The sequence below is a fragment of the Brachycentrus maculatus genome, unplaced genomic scaffold (genome assembly GCF_059751285.1).
Source record: "Brachycentrus maculatus isolate JH-2025_06_01 unplaced genomic scaffold, ASM5975128v1 h1tg000454l, whole genome shotgun sequence".
Classification (NCBI taxonomy): domain Eukaryota; kingdom Metazoa; phylum Arthropoda; class Insecta; order Trichoptera; family Brachycentridae; genus Brachycentrus; species Brachycentrus maculatus.
The window spans coordinates 1,161,874-1,186,617 of record NW_028281201.1 but is presented as its reverse complement, the minus strand read 5'-3'; the positions used below and the strand labels follow the sequence as shown (position 1 = coordinate 1,186,617).

The 24,744-nt window shown below is 30.4% G+C and overlaps 1 protein-coding gene and 1 long non-coding RNA gene across 2 annotated transcripts in view; both read left to right on the top strand.

The window, feature by feature from the left end:
* Window positions 1-1,764: 1,764 nt before the first annotated feature.
* LOC148302416 (uncharacterized) lies at window positions 1,765-5,478 on the top strand. Its single transcript, XR_015838643.1, has 3 exons — window positions 1,765-1,908; window positions 4,043-4,201; window positions 5,390-5,478. It is a non-coding gene; the product is annotated as an uncharacterized LOC148302416 (long non-coding RNA).
* A 3,314-nt stretch (window positions 5,479-8,792) lies between these two features.
* LOC148302415 (tryptophan 2,3-dioxygenase-like) overlaps window positions 8,793-24,744 on the top strand; it is a 28,962-nt gene continuing 13,010 nt past the window's right edge. The window contains exons 1-3 of the mRNA XM_088271637.1: window positions 8,793-9,008; window positions 19,455-19,615; window positions 21,858-21,991. Coding sequence (XP_088127763.1) covers window positions 8,992-9,008; window positions 19,455-19,615; window positions 21,858-21,991 — 312 coding nt within the window. The 5' untranslated portion in view covers window positions 8,793-8,991. The remainder of the gene's footprint in view (window positions 9,009-19,454; window positions 19,616-21,857; window positions 21,992-24,744) is intronic.

Here is a 24,744-nt window from a genome sequence, read left to right as displayed (position 1 = left end):
GCTGGAAATCTCGGGTTCCTTTCCTAGGGGGGGGGGGGTAAAAATAAGTACCTATTGGTGATTTTACACTCTAATATTGAATTAATACTACCCTGGACTAGTCCTCAAGGACTTAGTCTTGATGAAGATACCACTGCATCAATACGATACAGTGTCGTATGCACCATTGGGTGCCATAGATATAATAAATTGTATTGAATGTTTGCATAAAACTCGTATTGCGCGCATCAAAATATAATAAATAGCCTCTTTTTCCAAAAAATGCTTCCTCAAACGCGATTCCATTAAATTGTAAATTAAAAATAGGATTTAATTGCCTTACTAGATATTACCGATGATTATATTTAGACATTTTTTTTACAAATGTTTATTTAAAAAAATGGAAATAACTCCATATCATTCTGCAAATCTGTATGTATGTTTATCTTGATCGATCAGACACAAAGGTAATTTTTAACAATTGTGCATTGAACATATATAAATATATACACCCTGCACTTGTATTTCATTTTACATATAACAGTTGCGATGGCAGTCATACTAAAAAAATGGTTCAAACTCAACATCGTAATATTATTTCTAGTCTACATGGATGAAAGCTCATCAATAGATTCAAGTATGCTTCTTCTGGTAAGGATTGCGAAAATTTTGATTTTTACTTTTGAGATTGAAAAAAAAACGGAAGAAATAAAATATGATAAAAAGATATTTACAGGGTTATCACAGGCTGGTTGATTGAATTTTTACCATTCTACCCATGATTGACAACCACAATACTCAAATTTTTAGAAAAATTTCAAATTCATGACACAGTACATATCGCTCACTCCTTTCAACAACGTCATATTTCAAAATACTTGATTTTTCAGGAGATCGTTTTTAAAGTTTTAAAATATAATCAAATGTATTAAAAATAAATATCAAGCCACTTATTGAACTTTTTACTATGCAACAGATCTTTGTAGGTAAAACCTGAATGTTTATTATCCATTTGAAAAATATTTAGTATTTAAAAAAAAAGAAAAACAATACTTTTTCTTCAAAATTCAAATACAACACTTACTGCCTTGTAGCGGGTAAATATTAAGTTAAAAATATGCCGCTTTTCTGGGATATAGTACATTTTCTGGACATTCCGAAAACATGCACAACTAAAAATTGTCGATTTTTGAAATATGACGTTGTTGAAATGAGTGAGCGATACGAGTTCACAACAGCCACCTATGTTGGATGAAGAAAGCTTTTATTTAGCTGAGACCCTTTTATTGGACTATATGCAAGATTAACGTCGGATTATTATTTTAAATACTGGGAAACGCCTGAAAACATGATTTCCATTTATTTATGTATCATAAAATTTGACCAGTCATTCACAAGTCATTTTGAGTGTGTCTAAAACTTGTTTAAAAATCTGTGTTTCTCCATTGAGGAGTTTAAAAAAATATATTTTTGATATTTCCATATAGATGACGAAGAATATGTAAGTCTGGGTATTTTTCTTTATCTATGTTGAGACGTGAAAAATGTAAAAAAAACTCCATAGTGGAAAAACCCTGATTTGTGAATAAGTTATTGGACGCACTCAAAATGGTCGTAATAAAATAATTGATCAAAGTATAAGCTTCACAATAATTGGATACCAGGTTTCAGGTTTGTAAAAAATCCGGGTTACATGTTTAAATTTTTCAAGCAATACTTTTTTTTATTATTTCAGTTTACTACTATTTGTATGTGTATTTCCATTTTTTACAGGGCCCAGCGGAATTTGTTATCCAAAATACCGAAAAGTGTGAAGATGAGGAACAATTTCCTTCCTTTGTCAACATTCAGCCAAAAAAATTGAACAGAACACACGTGTCTTTCAATGTACAGATGTATACTGATTTCGACCTGGATGATGACGTCATGGTAATTAATATGCAATTTGTGGATCGTAAATCTAAGCCCTTGTAGATCGTCATATAAAAATATCATTATATAATATGTACTGTTGACATACTTTGGAGTCTGGTTATGTGGTACTATCGTATGATGTTCATGGTTTGAAGCCTATTTTACCACGTTCAAGACTTGAAGTACCATAAAATTTCTTGAATGTTTTTCGCAGATACTTTGTGGCACGTTTTATGAACTTTATAAAATTAAACAATTTTGTTTTAACCACTTTTTTCTTATTAGTACACTTTAACCTACCGGTTTCGACAATAACCTTGTCGTCATCAGGGTATATTAAATTTTAAAACATTAAAAACATTAAAATACTCATAATTAATAACATTTCCTTACCAAAAACTAAATCCTAAATGAAAACGAAATAAAGTCAACATTACAACAAAACAGTATTAATAAATTTTAATTTAAGTTTTACTTAGTAAATACCACATTTTTTTAAATAATCTATTGTGACACGTGTTTCGATGCATTCCGCATCGTTTTCAAACACCGTATGTGAAGTTTAATCTAAATTTTAGGGTTGTGTCCTTGGGACGTTGAAGGTTGAAGAGGGGGTAGGAGCTGTTTCTTATTTTTATTAATTAATCAATTTATTATTTCTTATAGACAATAGTAAAACTTAATTAAAAAGTGGATAGATTTTCACACAAGTGCCGAAATTGATGAAAATATAAAAATTATTTGTTATATCAGGCACTGAATTATTGAAGGATGAGAAGGTAAATCAATATTATAGGTATCTTAACTTGATATGCAATACAACATTTTAAGTCTGTCCAAATACTTGTTCACAAAATCTGGATTATCTCCAATAACAGGAGTTATTTTCATATTAAATGAATAATACGCCAGCCCCGTAAATACCCAGACTTCCACATTCTTCTTCATCTTTGATGAGATGTCAAAAAATAATATGATATGTAATAATTCAATAATGATCAGAATCGAGAACGTTACACAAGTCGCTCACTCCTTTCAAGAACGTCATAAATCAAAAAACTCTATTTTTCAGGAGAACGTTTTTTTACGATGAAAAATATAAAACACTTCATTAAAAATAAATTACTAGCCACTTATTGAACTTTTTACTGTGCAACATATCTTTTTAGGTAAAACCTGAAGATTTTTTCTCCATTTGAAAAATATTGAGTATGTTCAAAAAAATAGTTAAACAATATCATTTCTTCAAAATGCAAAAACAATACTTTCTTCCCTGTAGCGGGTAAATATTAAGTTAAAAATATGCCTCCTTTGCTGGGATATAGTACATATTCTGGGCATTCCGAAAACATGCACAACTGAAAATTGACGATTTTTGATTTATGACGTTGTGAAAGGAGTGAGCGAAATGTGCAAAATGATCACTTAAGCCAGCCAAATATGCCAGGTTGTAAGCTCTGGGATGCTCAGACTTCCATCTTCTTTAATATAAAGAGGAACGAAAGATGTTTCACATCAAGTTAGGACACCTTTAAAATTATGTTCTTTATTGATTTGGCATTAACTTTGCGGAATGACACGTTGCTATCTGTAATATAACCACATTGTTTGAGTATCTAATCTGCATCCGTAGTATAATGATCACCGTACTGGAGGTCCCGGGTTCGATTCCCAGGGGGGTCAGATAAATATAAGTGTTTTTTTCACTCTAATATTTAGTCAATATTACCCTGGATTGTAGGGCTGTCTTGTTGTGGTTCTGTGGTTAGTATCGCGGACTCGGAGTCAGAGTTTCTCGGTTTGAACCTACTTTACCACAATTTGATACCTATTTTTAATAATGAACCGCTTAGGTTCACAGAAATAGTATAAAATTAAAGTATTTTTGTAAATACTAAAAACAAAAATTAATCTCTTTTTTCAATTAAAAAAAAAACTTCTGACTAGTTTAGGAAGCATCTGTAGCTTCCGAAACTAGTTTTTAATAATACGATACTCATGTGGTTAATAACAAGTGTTTTATTTATCAATATTTATAGTTTTATTTATATATTTAATACGGCATGTCAAGGGGATACATTCATATGCATTACGGAGAACTCTAATGCCTTTAAACAGTTTTAAAAAAATCATATGTATATTGTTTCAGGTGCATTTGAATTCGGCAAAGTGGGGTGACGGCGGATACAAACCCAACTTTGTAATATACGAGGAAAAATTTTGCGTCATTATTGTGAAATGGGTCAGAAATATTTTTGCCAATCTTTTGACATCGTGGGAAAGGCCTACTGAGTGCCCTATTAAAGGCGTAAGTACGAAATTAATAATAACAATAAATGAAGCGATACCTTAAAACAAGCGTGGCCAACCCGCGGATCCCCTACGTGCGGCCCGCGATCATGTATGACGAATTAAAATAAAAAAAAATATCGGGTCATTTAGAATATATTTCGCTCACTCCTCTCAAAAACGTCATAAATCAAAAATCAAAAATCGCCAATTTTCAGCTATGCATGTTTTCAGAATGCCCAGAAAATGTACCATATCCCAGCAAAAGCGGCATGTTTTTAACTTAATATTTACCCGCTACAGGGCAGAAAGTGTTGTTTTTGCATTTTGAAGAAAAGGTATTTTATATATATATTTTTTTAAATATATACAAATATTTTTCAAATGGAGAAAAAACATTCATGTTTTACCTAAAAAGGTGTGTTGCACAGTAAAAAATTCAATACGTGGCTTGATATTTATTTTTATTACATTTTATTATATTCTAAAACATTAAAAACGGTCTCCTGAAAAATCAAGTTTTTTGATATTTGACGTTGTTGAAAAGAGTGAGCGATTCGTGTTTTAATTTATATTTAAAAAAACAATCAAGTTTCTGTTATAAGTTGAAATGCATATATTCTGGTAAAAAAACTCAAATCTCGCTGTGAGTTGCCATTGATAAATTGGTTTTGTTTTAAATAAAATTGGTAAAATTGTTTGTTTTATGTGTCCTCATAAATAATTTTGATTGTTAAAATTGAAAAAATAGTTTATAATTATACAGATATATTTCTTGTTGGTTCGATAATTATTTTCTTCTTACATCTGGTTCTAGTAATGTTTTTTTCTTCTTCATAATTACCCTGATTGTACATAATAATTACCTCTGCATTCAAATCATTTATAATACTAAAAAATCAGTAAACATGAAATGCATTGTATTTTTTTAAAAATATTACTGTCTTTATCCGGCCCTTGGGAATTTTTTGGCCATAGATACGGCCCGGGGTTGGCCAGGCCTGCCTTAAAGATAATTGGATGTTTAATTTTGATTAAGTTTTATTTTAAATGAGTAATTTAAGTTAATTCGAAGGCTTATTTTCCTCTGGGTCAAATTGCCTGGTCATCTGGTTTGGGTCCGTTAGGATCGTATAGCCATCGAACATTTTCACTTTTAACACATTTAAAAAATACAATAACGTAAATTGTACTTGATATTTTACAGGGAAATTTCTCACTCATAAGTAACTACATGTTGGACAACAACGAGTTTCCTTCGAAGATGATTTACGGAAAATTTAGATCGAAGATCACGGCGACCAAAAACGGCGTGTTAAAAATCTGCTTCCTTGTCTACATTACAATAGATCCGAAATACCCAGTTACTGGATAAATCCACTATAAAAAACTTTGTGATTTTTCCAATTCATAACTAAAATGTTTTAAATTTACTATAAATATTTTATTATAACTTAATTATAATGTCTAACGATTTCAAACCTGACCGCTTCTTTATCAAGACTGATTAATGCTAAAACATTATCTACTTAACAAAATTAAAAAATATTTTGACGGTTAGGCAAAGGAGCTTTACCGGTTTTGAAGCTAACTTTGGTTAGCTCCTTTGCCTAACCGTCAAAATATTTTGAATTTTGTTAAGTAGATAGTGTTTTAGTATTAATCGGTCTCGATTAAGAAGCGGTTAGCTTCGAAACCGGATGATATAATAATAAAATATTTATGGTGATTTTAAAACAAAGTTTATTTTAATTATAAAAAATAAATGTTTCATATAGTAGTATCCATTAAAACTTCGTTGAGAGTATATTGTTTTATTCGCTAGATTTTGTTCCACATTTTCACATACCTACTATGTAATTTCAGTGCTGCCATCTATCTGTTAAAATCTTAATATATATTTTTAGCATTAATATATATTTTTGCATTTTGACATCATGAATATGAATATGAGTGTCGGGTTGTGGTCCCGTGGTTAGTGTCGCGGACTCTTAAGTCAGAGTTTCTCGGTTCGAACACACTCTACCACAATTTGAAACCTATTTAAAAAAAATGTTTCTATAATAATCTATCAGGCTCACAGAAATAGTATGAAAAACTAACTAGCTAACCATCTCGTCGCTTCCCCGCAGGGGTAGGCACAGAGAATAGAATGCCACACCACTCTGTCTTTGCAAACTTTCTTCGCCTCTTCTACATTCATGCATCTCCTCATACATACTCGCCGATTGTTACGACTCCTAACCTGACCACTTTCAAGTATTTGGCATACCTGATCGTGCCATGTTTTTCTCGGTCTTCCTCTGCTCTTTTTTCCACTTACATTCGCCTCATAAATTTGTTTTACCGTTCTTTCCTCACTCATTCGTTCTACATGTCCAAACCATCTCAACACACATTTCTTAATTTTATCGATACTGCTTATCTCAGCTTTGCATTCCTTCCTTATTTCACTATTCGTACATCTATCATACATCGTTTTGTCGCACATTCTTCTGAGAGATCGCATTTTTAGAATTCCTACATATATCATTGATATCATGACGATGTAAGTATGAGTTCACTAGAGCCATCTATGGGTGGATTTGGAAAGCTTTATTTAGCAGAGAACCTTCATTTGGGTGTGTGCAAGATCATAACAGGATTATTTTATATACTTGGGAAACGCCTGAAAAATGAAATTAAATTTTTATGGAGCGTATAATTTTACCGGTAATTTTTTCTAAACATTTTGAGTTTGTCCAAATACTTATTTACTAATCTGGCTTTCTTCACATAGGGTTTTTTCTAAACATGTTTGTATTGAAAAAAAAAAACTAAAATAGTATCTAAAGTTGCATATGAACTGATGTGAGATTCCTTTCGTATGTTCGTTGAAATTTTGACAGATAGTGCTGATTAAAAATATTGTAATTGCTTTGCTATTCATATGTCGAAGTACATACATATATTTGGTACAAAATATTTGTGATAATTTCTACGTTATCAATTTTCATGAAAATGTTTAATTTAATTCAAATTAATAATATCATGTTTGTTTTATTTATAATTATTCATTTGAGCGAAACCGATGATAGTTACAAAGATACTTAGACGGGTATTCTCAATATTTCAATAATTAAATAATGGTGTGACATTAATTCAACTAAATATATATTTTTTGACATCTCATCAAAGATGAAGAAGAATATGAAAGTCTGGACATTTACACGGCTTACGACTTTAATAGGCTGGTTTAAGTGATCACTTCACACACGTGTAACATTCATCTATTCTACCCATGATTGACAGCCACACTACTGAAATTCTTGAAACTTCTAGATAACTTGATCAAACTCAAAACACAAAGCTTGAATTTACATTTAGTTTTATGACAATGAAACTATTTTTGTGAATTTGAAATTCGCCAATGAGATGTCATAATTACTCCGAGTGTGGCGTTTCATCCTCTTTGTCTGCCCTGTAGGGAAACCGAGTGACGGTAGTTGCAGTACTCCTAGAAAAGTCATCGTTACGGAGAGAAAGTTAAAACACAAATCATTTTTTTTATTTGTATGATTGGATGACATCAAAAACAATTTTAAAACAATAATATCCATAAAACTTTTAGAAAATTCAATCAGCCAAATCAAGACCAAAGAGTTAAAACTGGAGTTTTTTTTATCAAAAAAAGCATTTGTGAGAAAATTAAAAAAAATTAGAATAGGTAATAATTTTTTTCGAAGACTTGAAAAAAAAACACAAGTAGGTAATCTAGTTATATATAGTAAATGTATATACATACATATATTTTGTAATGAATAACCCGCAAAACCTCTATTTTTAAAGATTTGTCTGCAGGTAAGATATTAAGGATAGGAAAGGTAGATGTGAAAAATACATCACAAACACCCAGACCAATTGAAAACAAATGTTTCTTGAATTTATTTTGCAATTGGCGGGAATCAAACCTAGGGCTCTAATTTATCAGTCGAGCGTCTTCTCAACTACGCCACGGCGCCGGCGCTTGTCATGAAGGATGTACTGCAGGTAAGAAAGATTTTTATCGTTGGTTGGTGTCAGGATCCTAAATTTCCATTAATTTTCCCGACTTAAATTGATGATGCTTGACTGGAGGCCTAAAACAGGATGCAGAAGCGTCGGTAGCCCCAGACAAGATGGTCCGATGACATTACGGAAGAGATCCCCCTTCACTGGAAGAGAGTCTGTATAAAACTGTGGATGTCCAAGAGAGAGGCCTTTGTTCAATACTTGACACAAGAAGAAGGCTGAAGTAAAGTAAAAGTTGTGGTCCCGTGGTTAGTATCGCGGATACTTAAGTTAGAGTTTCTCGGTTCGAACCCACTCTACCACAATCTAATACCTATTTCTAATAATGAGCTGCTTAGGCTCACAGAAATAGTATGATATTGAAATATTTGTGTTAATAATAAAAACACAGCTATTTCTCTATTAAAAAATAAATTAGATACGTGAGGGTCACGAAACTCTAGGTGGCACTGCAAATTAAAAAAATTAAAAAATAATTGTTGAGAAGCTCTGACATGTAGATTAGAAAATCGAATCCCGCTAATAGCTAGTGTGGATATAAATACGTATATTTTACATTCAGTCCAACTTAGGATCAACTGCTGAACGTACGCGGGCATGCATAAGGCTTCTCCAGACGTATAAATTACTCGTGTTACTAAGGACCATTATCGCGTACGGCCACCAGTTCGGTAGTTCGTCCACGCTCGCGTGAAAAGTGCTCGAATTCGGGAAGGCGAGGGATATTTAAAATTTGATTTTTCTAATTTGGACTATAAAATGGCGTGCCCAATGAGGTGAGTTTTGAATAAAAATCATCGCTTATAATCGTCAGGAATAAAGTAAAAATATGTACATACATTGTGTCTAAAAACCGTGAGAAAAACATAGAAATATTTGTTCTGTTTTTTATTATTTTTTTTATTAGAATTTATCCTTAATTTTAGTCCTTATTACATTCGTATACCTAACGCGTTTTTACAAATAACCATTTTGATTTTAAAAAATTATATAATAAAATAAAGTCGTGGTATAAGAAATTCTAATTTCAATTAAAATAAATTTTAAAGTAGGTACGTAATTAAAAAAAAGTGAAATACGATATTCCGTTTATGACGATTAAAAATTATTATATATGTATTTCAAAAAAGGTAAATATGTATGGTTTTATTATTTACACAAATATTTCAATTTCATACTATATATGTGAGCCTAAGCGGCTCATTATTAGAAATAGGTATCAAATCGTGGTAGAGTGGGTTCGAACTGAGAAACTCTGACTCAAGAGTCCGCGACACTAACTACGGGACCACAACCTGACACATTTGATTATCGGATTGGGCTAGCATGATATTGTTTTCTCAGTATTTCATTTCTTATTTTAATTACTTATTTTTATATTCATAAAAAAGTCTCGTCAATTTGATAAGAAACAAAAATATTATTTTGCATTTTAAATCAAACAATCACCATATATGTATATGTATATAAATATATATATATATATATATATATATATATATATATATATATATATATATATATATATATATATATACACATATATATATATATATATATATATATATATATATATATATATATATATATATATATATATATACACATATATATATATATATATATATATATATATATATATATATATATATATATATACACACACACATATATATATATATATATATATATATATATATATATATATATATATATATATATATATATATATATATATATATATATATATATATATATATATATATATATTTTAAAGATTTTCACAGAAATCGGATAGGAAAATCCAATACCAATTAAATGATTTTATATTTAAAAAAAAGATATTCCGAGAAAATACAGGATTATTAATTTGTATTGCGAAATAGTTTTTTTCTTTTTGATGTTTCGCTCACTCCTTTCAACAACGTCATACATATAGGAAAAATCGTCAATTTTAAGTTGTTTTCGGAATGCCCAGAAAATGTACTTTATCCCAGCAAAAGCGGAATATTTTTAACCTAATATTTACCTGCTACAGGGCAGAAAGTCTTGTTTTTGCATTTTGAAGAAAAGGTATTGTTTAATTATTTTTTTTAAATACACAAAATATTTTTCATGGAAAAATAAATATTCAGGTTTTACCTAAAAAGATCCGTTGCACAGTAAAAAGTTCAATAAGTGGCATGATATTTATTTTTAATACATGTTATTATATTTTTAAACTTTTAAAACGATCTTCTGAAAAATCAATTTTTCTTTTATATATGACGTTATTGAAAGGAGTGGGCGATTTGTGTTAGTGGTTAGTTATATTTTCTCATTTGTTCCCTTTAAACATGCTTCTTACTTTATGTTTTTTCATATGCGTATTTAATATACCCATCATTGTTTTATATTTTACATTTTGACCAGTGTTTGTTTATTTATGTACTTAAAAAAATATAACATTGTTTTAAATCACTTTAAATATTTTATTATAACTTAATTATATTGTCTACCGGTTAGCTTCGAAACCAATAGACATTATAATTAAGGTATAATAAAATATTTATAGTGATTTTAACAGTGTTATATTTTAATAGATTTATATTATCCACTGACACTTCGTGATGGAATTGCATTTTTAATTTATTATTAGATTAAAACCAATATTTTTAGCTTTTCCACTTTTTTATTTGACCAGCGACCGGGTTTCGTCGTTACCGACATCATCAGACCAGTCTGATGATGTCGGTAACGACGAAACCCGGTCGCTGGTCAAATAAAAAAGTGGAAAAGCTAAAAATATTGGTTTTAATCTAATAATAAATTATATTTTAATTATGAAATGGAATCACAACGTTATTGCTTCAAATATAAATTATAATATTTTTTAAACTTTGTTAACCTTAATACCAAAGTTAGTAATGGAGATAACTCTCCGGGAATATTATAAATGTAACTTATGTATGTAATAATAAATAAAAAATAAAATATTTTCCATCAATCTTTTGAGATAAAATATATGCTGAATTTGAAATATTTCTATAGGCTACAGCCGACAAATTAACCCCAATTCTAGCGCTAAGATAGACAGGAAGAACTGATCCTTTTGAATTTAAAAAAAGTATTATTTTTTTACATCTCATAAAAGATGGAGAAGAATATGGAAGCCTGGGCATTTACGGGGCTGACGACTGTCATAGGCTGGTTTAAGTGATCACTTTACACACGTGTAACTTTCACCAATTCTACCCATTATTGACAACCAGATTTTCCCAGACTTCCATATTCTTCTTCATCTTTGATGAGATGTCAAAAAATAATATGAAGATAATTCCTGTAAATGGAGATAATCCAGATTTTGTGAATTAGTATTTGGACACACTCAAAATGTTGTTAATATAAAGTATGTACGCAAGGAATGTGCAAAAATTGTCATCTTTTAAAACTCTTGAAAGAATTCATGCTCTACGCATGTATGATAAACATAAGTATTTAATATCTTGTTTATTGATTGTCACGTTGCGTTGTGCACAGGGGTTCTGTAGCCGTGGCTAGAAACGAGGAGGTGTCGGGTATCGAACCGGTGATACTTCTCTCGTAGTCAATGAACCGAACTGATCGCAGGGATCGCTTACATACATTGGCGCGCTGTGCTTCAAAAGTGAAAGCTTTTAATAAATAATTAAAGAAAAATAAATGAATAAAACATCATATTATTTTTTGACATCTCATCAATAGATGTCTCTAGTGAAATTCTAGTGATTCAAGAAAAATGTTTGGTTCATATTTATGTAGAACTTCCAAGAATTTGAGTAGTGTGGTTGTCAATAATGGTAGAATTGGTGAATGTTACACGTGTGTAAAGTGATCACTAAAACCAGCCTATGACGGTCGTCAGCCCCGTAAATGCCCAGACTTCCATATTATTCTTCATCTTTGATGAGATGTCAAAAAATAATGTGAAAATAACTCCTGTAAATGGAGATAATCCAGATTTTGTGAACAAGTATATGAAAACACTCAAAATGTTGTGAATAAAACTTCAATGCATACCAACGAATGGACAAAGTGGATATTTGGTTGATTTTATTTTGTTAATTTTATTATCTTACCACAGTAAATTAGCACAATGGCTTTCATGATTCCGTAGCTGAAAATGTCGTGGTATGAAAATTCAATAAAAAAAACATTAATTGTTTCGGCAGTCACTTTGTGGTGATATCTATCTATTTTTAATTACATTTTGAGTCTATCTTAATCCTGGTTCAAAAATCTGGGGTTTCCACTTATTTTTACATTTTGACAACATAGATGAAGAAGAATATAGATGTCTGGGTATTATAGAGCTTACATCCTGTGCTAGGCTGGTTTTAAGTGATCAATTTATACACCTTCCCTACATGCAATTAATGATTATGATAACACTGCGTCGCTACGATGCAGTGCCCTATGCAACATTGGTTGCGGATAAGGGTTAAAATAAAAAAATAAGAACATTCACTTTCCTATCTATAATTGATTACCTCATTATTAAAAATTTTGGAACTCCTACATAAATAATATCATAAATCTTAAGACGGTTTATGTGTAAATACCGTGACTTCAATATTCCTCTTCATCTATGTTGGGATGTCACAATGTATCTATTTTTAATTCATATTTCACTCGGGAAATGCCAATAGCTTACAAAGTGCAATTAAAAATGAAAATTGATCTGTATTCTTTTATTTTCAATTGTATTTAATTCAGTTTGTTGTCACATCTCGACTAAGTATTTTTTAATTCGTTACATTTATGCCCTTTTAAGTAAATTAATGTGCATTATTTAAGTGCAACTTTGTAAGAAACTGTAATATTTTAATGCAAAATGATAGTGAGCCAATTATTTATTTGTCCTAACGTATTCAATAATGTATTAATTTATAAAATACTAAGAAATATATAAATACTATGCTAAGATAATATTTATTAAACTATACTTTTAATTGCACTCATCTGACTAAAAAGATTTCTGATAAATAAAAGCTTTCTCAATCCAACATAGATGGCTGTTGTGAACTCATATGTACTGTTACCAATAGGTATAAGTAATAGGTAAAAAGTCTTCCTATTTCGAAGTGGCAATAGTTATTTAAATTAAAATTTTCGATCTAATGCCGATGATAGGAATCATCGCCATATTTCGATTTCTTAGTTTTTCTTTTTTTTGTCGGGAACTTGCACATATGCGGTATATATGAACTTACATATCATCAGTTTCTTAATTTAGATTGTTCCTCAATTATAATTATCGTATTTAATAAAACGTTTTTAATAACATTTGATAAACTCTGATCTCCTTGAAACCAGATTGAGCTTGTCGCAGTTATTTCCCGAAATAATTATTTCATAATTTAAAAAAAAAATTAAATTTAAATTGAAGTTGATAAATTTAAAAAGTATGTACACAGGGATTATGCCCATGTGAAATAGGTAGATGCATGAACGTGGAAGAGGAAAATATTGTTTACAGAGACAGATTGCTGTCTCAGCTTACCCCTACGGTAAGCGGCGTGATAGTAAGTTAGTTAGTATTTGTTTTTTTTAAGTATTAATTAATCAAATATCGACAAATTTAAAAAAAATAACGTTTAAACTTTAAGCGTTTATTTAAAAATAGACGAATTTAATAATAACAGCAAACATAACAAAAGCTCTCCTGTTTTTTGTAAACTTTATGCAAACACAGATACGACATTTAGTTACGGTATTTTAGTAATCTATCCAGTATGTCACAGTTGCGCAGTGCGCTAACTACATGTCATTTATAACGTTACATGTTACATACGGGTTATTCTAATGTAATCACGATTATTCTAATATTAAAAATTATCATGATAGTTTGCAATATTACATTGGCATCAAATAAATTTACATTAAAATTACATGTTCAGTAAACAAACACACATAACGTCTCTTTTATCCTTCACATATTAATTAATTATATTTAATTATGTTTTCGTAAAACAAAATCATTATCAGATGTTCATTTGTTTTTTATGATTTAATTTCAAATAAATAGAAATACCTGCATTAAACGTAAAAAATACTTTCTTATAACCTCGCGAAATTGATATTTTTATTTTAAAGTTGTAAAAAATCTACTTTGTAAAAAACAAACATTTACTTTTTGATCTATTTTTGTTTGTATATTTATTTAGTTAAATTAAGGCAGCAGCAGGCACCTCAGTGGTTGGAGCGCTACGTGCAGCGCAGTCAAGGGATAACTGGAGAAGAGTCATTGCTTCTGCAAGGGTCACAACCCTCAGCAATGAGGAATAAGACGGAGAAGAAGAATTATATTATAATATATTCTGTAACTCTCACGTGATAGTCGACATCAGGGGACCTGACATGACACGAACAGAAGAAACCACCCTTCACGAAGCTTTAAAAAGCTATTCAAATATATAAACATGTGCTTTAAGTTTTATCTAAAAATGTAAAAAAAAATGTTTTTAAGTATGTAACAGTATTTGTGATAAGTGGGACATCCAATTTATTAGTTTGTGTATTAAATATGAAATCAAACACTTATTTTTTGACTCTACTAAGCTGTATTTTATTGTAAAAAAACACAAACATTTCGTCAAGTTATGGTATTTTCAAACTTATATTTGACATTCGTTTGAAAATGCCATAGTTAGGCGTAACAATTGTCACAAAATAGATTTTAAAGTGTTTTTTTTTCAACACTAAAATATAATTTAGTAGACTCAAAAAATCAGTGTTTGATTTAACATTTAATACATAGATTAAAATGGAGTTCTACAAATTAAACGCCAAATCTATAAATAACAATTTATTAGTATTCACCATAATACTTAATAAACGTGTTTATTTATTATTAATTGGCGATATATAAATGCGTAATTCAATTTATACAAAATGTATCATCCAATGACTTTATGTCATCATTTGCATAAATTATGTTTTAAGTATTAACTAACATATGAACGTAGTTTTGCAATTTCAATCGTAAGCATTATAAATTTTATGTTAACCGTGGTAAATAACATACATATATGTATATATATATATATATATATATATATATATATATATATATATATATATATATATATATATATATATATATATATATATATATATAAATATATAAATATATATATATATATATATATATATATATATATATATATATATATATATATATATATATATATATATATATATATATATATATATATATATATATGTATATATATATATTTATATATATATATATATATATATATATATATATATATATATATATATATATATATATATATATATAATATATTATGTAAATAAATAAATCATCTTCATTTATTTTCAAACGAATTAATTTATAATTAATAATATCGTAATTATTTAATTCATTAGTTACTGTGTCAAGTGACAATGTGCAGTTCCATAAAATGAATAATTACTAAGTAAATAATAATTATACGAGAATATATTATCCATTTGCATGAGAATTAAATTATTTGATATGAATATTATTCTGCAATTTATTTCTCTCATATTAGATACAAATAAGATAACGCAGATTTTAAAAATCAATTGGGTATTTTTTATAAAAAAACAGAACCTTACATATGTTATATTCCAAGTATTGTCCATAGCTTTCCACAAATTTTACCCATTATTTAGTTAGCATACGTATACAGCGGAAAAATGCTTCATCTTTTGAAGTTATCCACGAATTGACCAAATTTCCTGTATCTACATATCAAAAGAAAAAAAGGAGAGAAAAATCCCTCTTCAAGCACAAGGGCTTAGTCACTTTTTTTGGAGAGGCTCAGCGCAACTAAAATTATAAAATTGTATTAAGTAGAAATGTATAGAAATTATATTAAATCGTGTAAAACAATATATTAAATACTAAAAAATAAAAACTCGACACTGGCTAGAATACTCATAAAGGGTGAAAAGCCATTAAAAAATACACACGGTATAAAATGTCAAAATGAGGGTTTTTTTCATTAAGTGATAGTTGTTTGAAAAAACATATGTAAACCTCATTTTGGTAGGTGTAATTATATCAGACGACATTATGACGTCAGTGTATGATTGAAACCCCTTTAGAGTCCACGTCGGGAGATGTCAGCAATGTGACAATAATAAATAGACATGTCAATAGACAGTGACATCCAGACGTCCTATAAAATGTCACGTTTTTAGTCCAAAATCTATGAATTTAGTAGGTGTAATGATATCAGACTACATTGTTATGGCGTCAGTATAGGATTGACATATGTGCCATGTGCATGTCGGGACATTCACCTATAAACAATAACACAGTGATATCCGGACGTCCCAGAAAATATCAGGTATTTAGCTATGAATTTAATTTATAAGTGAGTTGCGACCAATTTTATATGAAAAATCTTGAAAGGTGAAAATAGAGATGTGAATTTTTTCCTCTCACTTGACGTGGTTTTTAATGATTTTGAAAGTCTTGAAAAAATATGAAAATTGAAAACAAATTTGTACAAAGTCCTCTTTCATCCTACCAAAATTTTCATTTTTTTTCTGCGAAATCTGCCCCGTTCCTTGAAAACTTCCGTTATTTGACCCGTTACCGGGTTTTATGTTAATTGTTATATTTTAAATTTTAAACCGTATTCTAATATAATTACTACATTCTTATGTTTCACAATTATTAATAATTTTCCATGTTTAAATGAAATAAATAAAAAAATATTTGTGTATTATTGAAAACGTTGTAAAAATATGTTAAAAGGTACCTGAAAGGTTTTGAAAGATATGAAAATCTCAAAATAAATGTTATTTTCGAAGTACTGCGTATTTTATTTCATAGTTACATTTGAGGTAACAATCATGTTTGCTGTCCACATTTTAATATGATTTAATTAATGCAGATCGAATAGTTTATTTTATGTTTTCCTTAATGTCCATTAGTATTATTATTATTGTTGTTTTTTTGCTTCCACCTCTTTTATCCTTTATTTATTGTTATTACAATGTATTTTACAATGATTAAAGAAAACACTTGTTTTTTACCACTTGAGTTTTATTATAGACTACATGTTTCAGAAGTTAAACTTCCATAATTCAGGTCTGTATAGTTATTAAACAGACCTGAATGATGGAAGTTTAACATGTCTTACCACAAAGTTAATGCCGAAACAATAAATAAAATAACAATGTATTTTGTTTGTTAGAGCTAAAATCACTCGCAAATGAGTGGAGCCTTAAAAAAAAGTATTGCGCAACTGCATAACGCAATTCACTTTTAAACTGGTCAACAAAATTTTACTAATTGTATGTTTACATTAGAGTTAAGGGGATATTCGGTAATACAGAATTCATTCCACTGGAGACCACCGGAAAGGTGTTCACGTCCGATTTTTAAATGTATGTATTTTGGATATTTTCTTGTTTTTTAGAATATACGAGTATAAAGATTTTTTAAAACCTTTTACTAACTCTTTTTTTTCCAAAACCATATAATTATTTCGAAGAAAACTTATTTTTTCAGTGCAAAAAAGGTGTTTTAAGGATAAAATCAATTACGTAAAATGTTACCAGGATTTAGAAAAAAATAAGTTGCGACTTAACGAATACTGGAACTTACCCAGCATTAAAGCAAAGAAATGCGAAAAGCTTAGCAATTTGGATGAAAGAAATGTGGAAGTCCTCACCGAAACGTTACATTTCTATTATAAATTATTTAAAGTAATCAGGAATTCTAGCTTGTAAAATTGTTATGTTTTGGTGCGATTTAATGATTTCATATTGGTTTAACACAGGATTTGTCGCAATTTTAATTAAGATTTCGAAAGGATACAAGTAAATAGAACAGATTTGCATGTAAAGGATTTTTTAGTGCAATATTGGAAATGTAACTTGTTGATAAGGACCTCCAAAAGTAAGAGTAGATTTATCGAATATAAGAGTAGCTATACCTAATATCGCTGAAATTTGTAAAAGTCGACTAGCTCAGGTGTCACATTAAATAAATTCCACCGCAAAAAGATTCATTGGAGTATTAATGATTTATATTATTTATTGATTCGGCATTAACTTTGTGGAATGACATGATTATTTTATTAAAATTAAACACTGGAATATACCACTTTCATGAGTTTTATTTTTATTTACGACTAGTTTCGAAAACGACAGATGTTTTCACCTTCTGGTACAAATTAAAACAATACCAGAATTAATTTGTACCAGAAGATGAAAACATCTGTCGTTTTCGAAACTAGTCGTAAATAAAAATAAAACTCATTAAAGTGGTATATTCAAGTGTTTAATTTTAATAAAATATTGATGTTTTTATGTATTTTTTAAATGTATCGCTATATCTTTTTGGTCACACTATTCCGACATTGTCTACTCTCGTCTACAGTGACCCTATTGATTCCGTTTTTAGAGTAAACTGTGTTGTAGTAGTATTTGCGGAAAGTATTACGCCAGGAACTACCCTTGACACGACTGTAGGCAGCACGAGTGGTGTCAGGCTTCCGTTGACCGGTCATCGACCCGAACTAGCATACATGCTGATAAACATACACCACTAGTCTAGCGTTACATATTAAATAAGTAATACAGGCGTACATTTAGTAGGAGAAAAATCCGAAGACATTCCCAATAAAGCAAACTTAAGTGCCATGTAACTGGTTCCTATTTTTAATAAATACTTTTGATGAAGTTGCACGTTTTTAATTGCGTAGTCCGCCAGACGAATGTTAAGTCATTAAGGGTTAAAAATAATAATAATAATAAAACCCTTATCCGCACCCAAATGGTGCATAGGGCACTGCGTCATATAACGCAGTGTTATCTTGATCGTTTTTACACATGAAGGAAAGGTGATCAGCCCTCCGCTTCAGGTACCAGTCCAGGGTAATATTGAATAAATATTACAGTGGAAAATCACTTATATTTATTTGAAAACCCCTGGAAATCGAACCCGGGACCTAAAGAACGGTAGCCGAGCGTGCTGACCATTACACTACGGAGGCAGACAAAGGGTTAATACTTGAAATTGCTAATTTTATCGATAATGCCCCGCCTTATCGGGCCCGGCTTATCAAGCCCCGGCTTGCATTCTTTACTTTTATAACCATTCGAACATCTATCATACATTGTTTTGTCGTATATTTGTCTAATAGAAAGCCAATAAAAAAATATTTATTTATCTAAAATGACTTTTGTTTTAGGGATGAAAGGATTATCACTGGGTGTGAGGGTGGGAAAGAGAAGGGGATGCTGTACGCAGAGTACCTGCAGCTAGACAGGGTCCTGAACGCGCAGAGGATGCTGTCTGCAAGATCAAACAGGCCAGTGCACGACGAGCATCTCTTCATAGTCACACATCAAGGTGAAAATAGAACAATTCCCAACTTTTACTGTATATTACACAGGCTAACACATATTATGCTGCCCGCGATTTCCTGCAAAATCCAAAATAGCCCTCAGAATTTGTTTATCTATTTTTTGAGATATGCTATATGTTATAACTATTACTAGATTTAAAATAATAATAAACCCTTATCCGCACCCCAATGGTGCATAGGGCACTGCGTCATATAAACGCAGTGTTGTCTTGATCGTTCACACATGAAGGAAAGGTGATCAGCCCTCCGCTTCAGGTACCAGTCCAGGGTAATATTGAATAAATATTAGAGTGAAAAAATAACTTATATTTATTTTACCCCCCTTGGGAATCGAACCCGGGACCTCCAGAACGGTAGCCGAGCGTGCTGACCATTACACTACGGAGGCGGACAAGGCGGATTTAAAAAAATACACGGATAAAAGTATTTATTAACAGGAAAACATATATTTTAAGTATTTATTGCAAAATTTACATACGTTAGTCACTTATCACTTAAAAATCATTTTTTACGACTTCCTAGCATGGAGTTTAGTAGGCTAGTTTTGCAGAAGGCTCCAACGGTAGTCGGCCATCATATGGATATCCCATCATCCTTGATATCGATCTTCCATAGTTTATCATTTAGTCCTGATGAAATCTTTAACCCCTGCTCTTCACTAAAATCACCCAAGTTTTCTGGAAAGCGATCTAGGTGGCTGTGGAGGTAGTGAACTTTTATGCTCATGTTACAACCGAGAATTTTAAATTTGAAAGCATAATTTCCAGTAATTATTCATTATTCTTTGTTTCATGACTCCCAAGAAAATTATTCATTATTCTTTGTTTCATGACTCCCAAGTGTTTTGTACTACTTGAACCAATGAACACCGAGATTCAGCCTCGTTCATTGATGTGGTAAATTGTGGATCAACACGTTTCTTGAGGACCATCAAATATACCAGCTTTTAGTTTTTCCGTGCTAATCCCAGGAAATTACTTAAAACAATTTCCATTCCGATTTAAAGTATTCAAAAATTTCTTCATCAGCCTCAACATATGTAATATGCAAAGGCGAAAGTAATATTTTTCTCTCGTAACCAAAGCTTCGTTAATTACGTTTTTTTTCCTTGAATCATGACATCTCTTGATGGCCAATTTCTGTTAATCCAATATTTATTGCTCAGGTTGAATCAGGTATAATTCCAGGTATATATTTTGATAGTTAAATTCTAATTTTGAGTAGGAAATTTCTATTTAAGGCGTTAAATATATATATTTTTTCTTCATTTTTGGTTTGTATCAGAACAAAAATCAATAAACCTGTATCTCAAAAACTAGAGCTGATAGACAAAATCTGGTGGCATTTTTGAAAAAAAGAGTCAGCACATTGAAAACATTAACCATCAGTTGTTAAATTTCCAGCACCAATTTTTTTTCAATTTTTTTGGCCAGTGTTATCAATTCTCTGTAGTCAGTTTTTGCTTACTAGATTCTGTCTTTTGTCCGCCTCCGTAGTGTAATGGTCAGCACGCTCGGCTACCGTTCTGGAGGTCCCGGGGGGTCAAATAAATAAGTGATTTTTCATTCTAATATTTAATCAATATTACCCCAGAAAAATAGTACAATAATCAATTGTACCTGGAGCGAAGGGCTGCTAACCTTTCCTTCATTTGTTAACTATCAATATAACCACTGCTTTTAAATGATGCAGTGCCCTATGGACTATTGGGGTGCGGATAAGAATTCTAAGTGAAGTGAAGAAGTTTCCACCTTTACCCGAATTACTTTTACCCGAATGTCTTTTCGTGAGAGCAATCATGATATCAGCATTCAACACTTCACCCATAGCACTTTTTACACACTTACACTACTACTACTACCATCACGCTGTCTCCCTGCAGGGGTAGTCAGAGATGATGGAACGTCACACTCTTCTGTCATGACACACACTCTTAGCTTCCTTCACATCCATATTTTTTAATTTTATTTTTTATTACCTAACGTCCAAGTGACTCTGAAATCTAGCTACGGCTTATGCAACACCGCTTATCATGACCCTACTCAGGCTTCAACTTTTTAGGTTTCATAGCCTATGCCTACTCGTGAGTGGATTTATGTTTAAAGTTACTATAATTTCATGTAATTATTGAGTGAAAATTCTAGGCAACACATCCATACATCTAGGCATACATACATATCCTCTCTGCTCACTCAAGTTGGATAGTTATCTTCTTCTTTTTTCCAGCGTACGAGTTATGGTTCAAACAAATTATATTCGAATTGGACTCCATCAGAGACCTGTTTGATGTGGAAGTCTTGGACGAGAGCCATACAATGGAAGTACTCAAGAGACTTAATAGAATTGTGCTTATTTTGAAGGTAAGATTTTGTATTTTACACCTATAAAATTAATTGAAAATATAAATTCTATTATTATTGGCTTATGACCTCTATGGGCTTATGCCTATAGAGTTCCCGGGTTCGCCAGGGCGTAAAAAAAAATATCGCTCACTCCTTTCAAGAACGTCATAAATCAAAAAAATTGATTTTTCAGGACAGCGTTTTTAAAGTTTGAAAATATAATACAATTTATTAAAAATAAATATCTAGCCACTTATTAAACTTTTTACTGTGCAGCAGATCTTTTTAAGTTTAACCTGAAGGTTTTTTCTCCATTTGAAAAAATAACTAGTTTATGTAAAAAAAGTTAAACAATACCTTTTCTTCAAAATGCAAAACCAACACTTTCATCCCTGTAGCGGGTAAATATTGAATTAAAAATATGCCTCTTTTGCTGGGATATAGTACATTTTCTGGGCATTCCGAAAACATGCACAACTGAAAATTTACGATTTTTGATTTATGAAGTTCTTGAAAGGAGTGAGCGATATGTGACTTCGATTTTAATTATTTAATATTACCTGAAACGCAGGACTGATCACCTTGCCTTCATGTAATAAACGACCAAACAAATATTGCGTCCATTTGATGCAGTGCTCTTTGCACAGTTGTGTACATTTTTATCATCCTACGAACTTATTGAGTAATGGATTACGTTGTAGACAATTTTTTCTTGCACCCTTTAAGTTAGGGGGAGTACTTTATGTTTGTAGGCAATGTACACTGTACCCACAATAATGTAAACTTCGCTAATTTCTCGCCCTGCTGCCTGACTTTGTATAATCCTTTAGGTTTACTGCAAACTTAGGGTAGGAATTATCCTTACCAATAAACAGAACAACTACGATGTAATCCTTTTACAATTTCATAAGAAAAACTCTTGTCTCACGAATGATAAATTTATAAAATTTTATCCAGAATTAAAGTTAGAAAATTAAAGAATTAAATGTAATATTCTTTAAAATCGATGATTTTCTTTTTAAAGTTAATGATATTCATCGAGCACTAACTTTAGAAATAAAAATAATGGGTTTTTGACGATTTTCTAATTTTATATGCAATTTTTAGATCTATTTTATGATATAGGTATGCTAAGTTTCGATGCCCTTGTATTTGGTGAAATATGTTTGTTTTTGTTGTATACAATATTGTTTAAACATTGCGAAAATTTCATAATTTTTCTCAGTTTATATTTCTATCTCACTTTCGCTCTCCCTAACCCTTATCCGCAGCCAATAGAGCATAGAGTTCTGGATCGGATAGAAGCAGTGTTATCTTAATCGTTAAAAACATGAAGGAATGGTGATTAGCTCTGTGTACCAGTACAGGGTAATGGATAATACAAAAGGAATATTGGGGTGATAAATCACTTACAATAATTTATTTTGACCTCCCTGGGAATCGAGCCCTGGAAATCAAGCGCGCTAAACAAACATGCTAAGCACTAAATTATGGAAGCGGACAGTCTATAATTCACATTCCTTAACATTGTTTACTTTGTATAATACCACTAACGATAGTAATACAGTAACAATGATTGTTATACTAATTTTTAAGTAGTATTTATTACAAAAAGTGAATTATGATTGATACGGAGAGAATATATTACCATACCACAAAGTTGACAAGCTTTTAATATGGTATACAACATAGTTTATATTTCTTTACATCTTAAGATTTTGATGTCGAATTGCCAAATATATTGAAGCTAGAAATTTGTACGTATTTCGCAACCAAATTAGCTTAGAATGTTCAAATGAAAAAAAACAGACTTATTCGACTTTAATTAAAGAAGTCGTTATTTGATTCGGTAACGTAGTGGTTTTTATTACACAAAATGAACTATGATTGATACGGAGAGAATATATTACCATACCACAAAGTTGACGAGCTTTTGATATGATATACAACATAGTTTATATTTCTTTACATCTTAAGATTTTGATGTCGAATTGCCAAATATATTGAAGCTAGAAATTTGTACGTATTTCGCAACCAAATTAGCTTAGAATGTTCAAATGAAAAAAAAAACAGACTTATTCGACTTTAATTAAAGAAGTCGTTATTTGATTAGGTTTTTAAGTTCGATCGCCAAGTCTAATTTTGACTCGTTTTTCAACGCATTTTTCGCTATTTATAAGCTCCATTTATCATTTATTAAATTACAAACTATTAATATCTGAATTCGTTCTTCCACGTGCCACGCAACGTCAACGATGTATGAAAAAGTTTTGAATTAATGTTTCAGGAAGGTGTCAAATTACTACCGGACCTTGTAGTAGAAAGTACTCGTAGTTAGTAGATAGTAGGGCTTCCGTTTCTAGCGAGTAGTAGGTGTTATACAGAGTGTGCCAATAATAATAATGACAAAAAACATGTCACACACTTTTTTTTTCTTAAAAACATTTTCTTAAATAGTAAAGGGTGCAAGTTGAAAGGCATCTTTTAAGGATTTTACGTACATTCTATTTTACATTCAGCTTCTCGAAATTCATTTAGACGCTGACCCATTGCTGTGTATTTTTGAATGAAATTGTCATGTTTTTAAACATTATTTCATTTTCTATAGGATTTCCATATCAAAATCATCTGTAGACATTACTAAGATAAATTTACTGTTTTTTTTTAAAACAATGTTTGTGTTTTTATAATTTACAAAAATATTTCAATTTCATACTATTTATGTGAGTCTAAGATTCTCATTATTAAAAAGAGGTATCAAATTGTGGTAG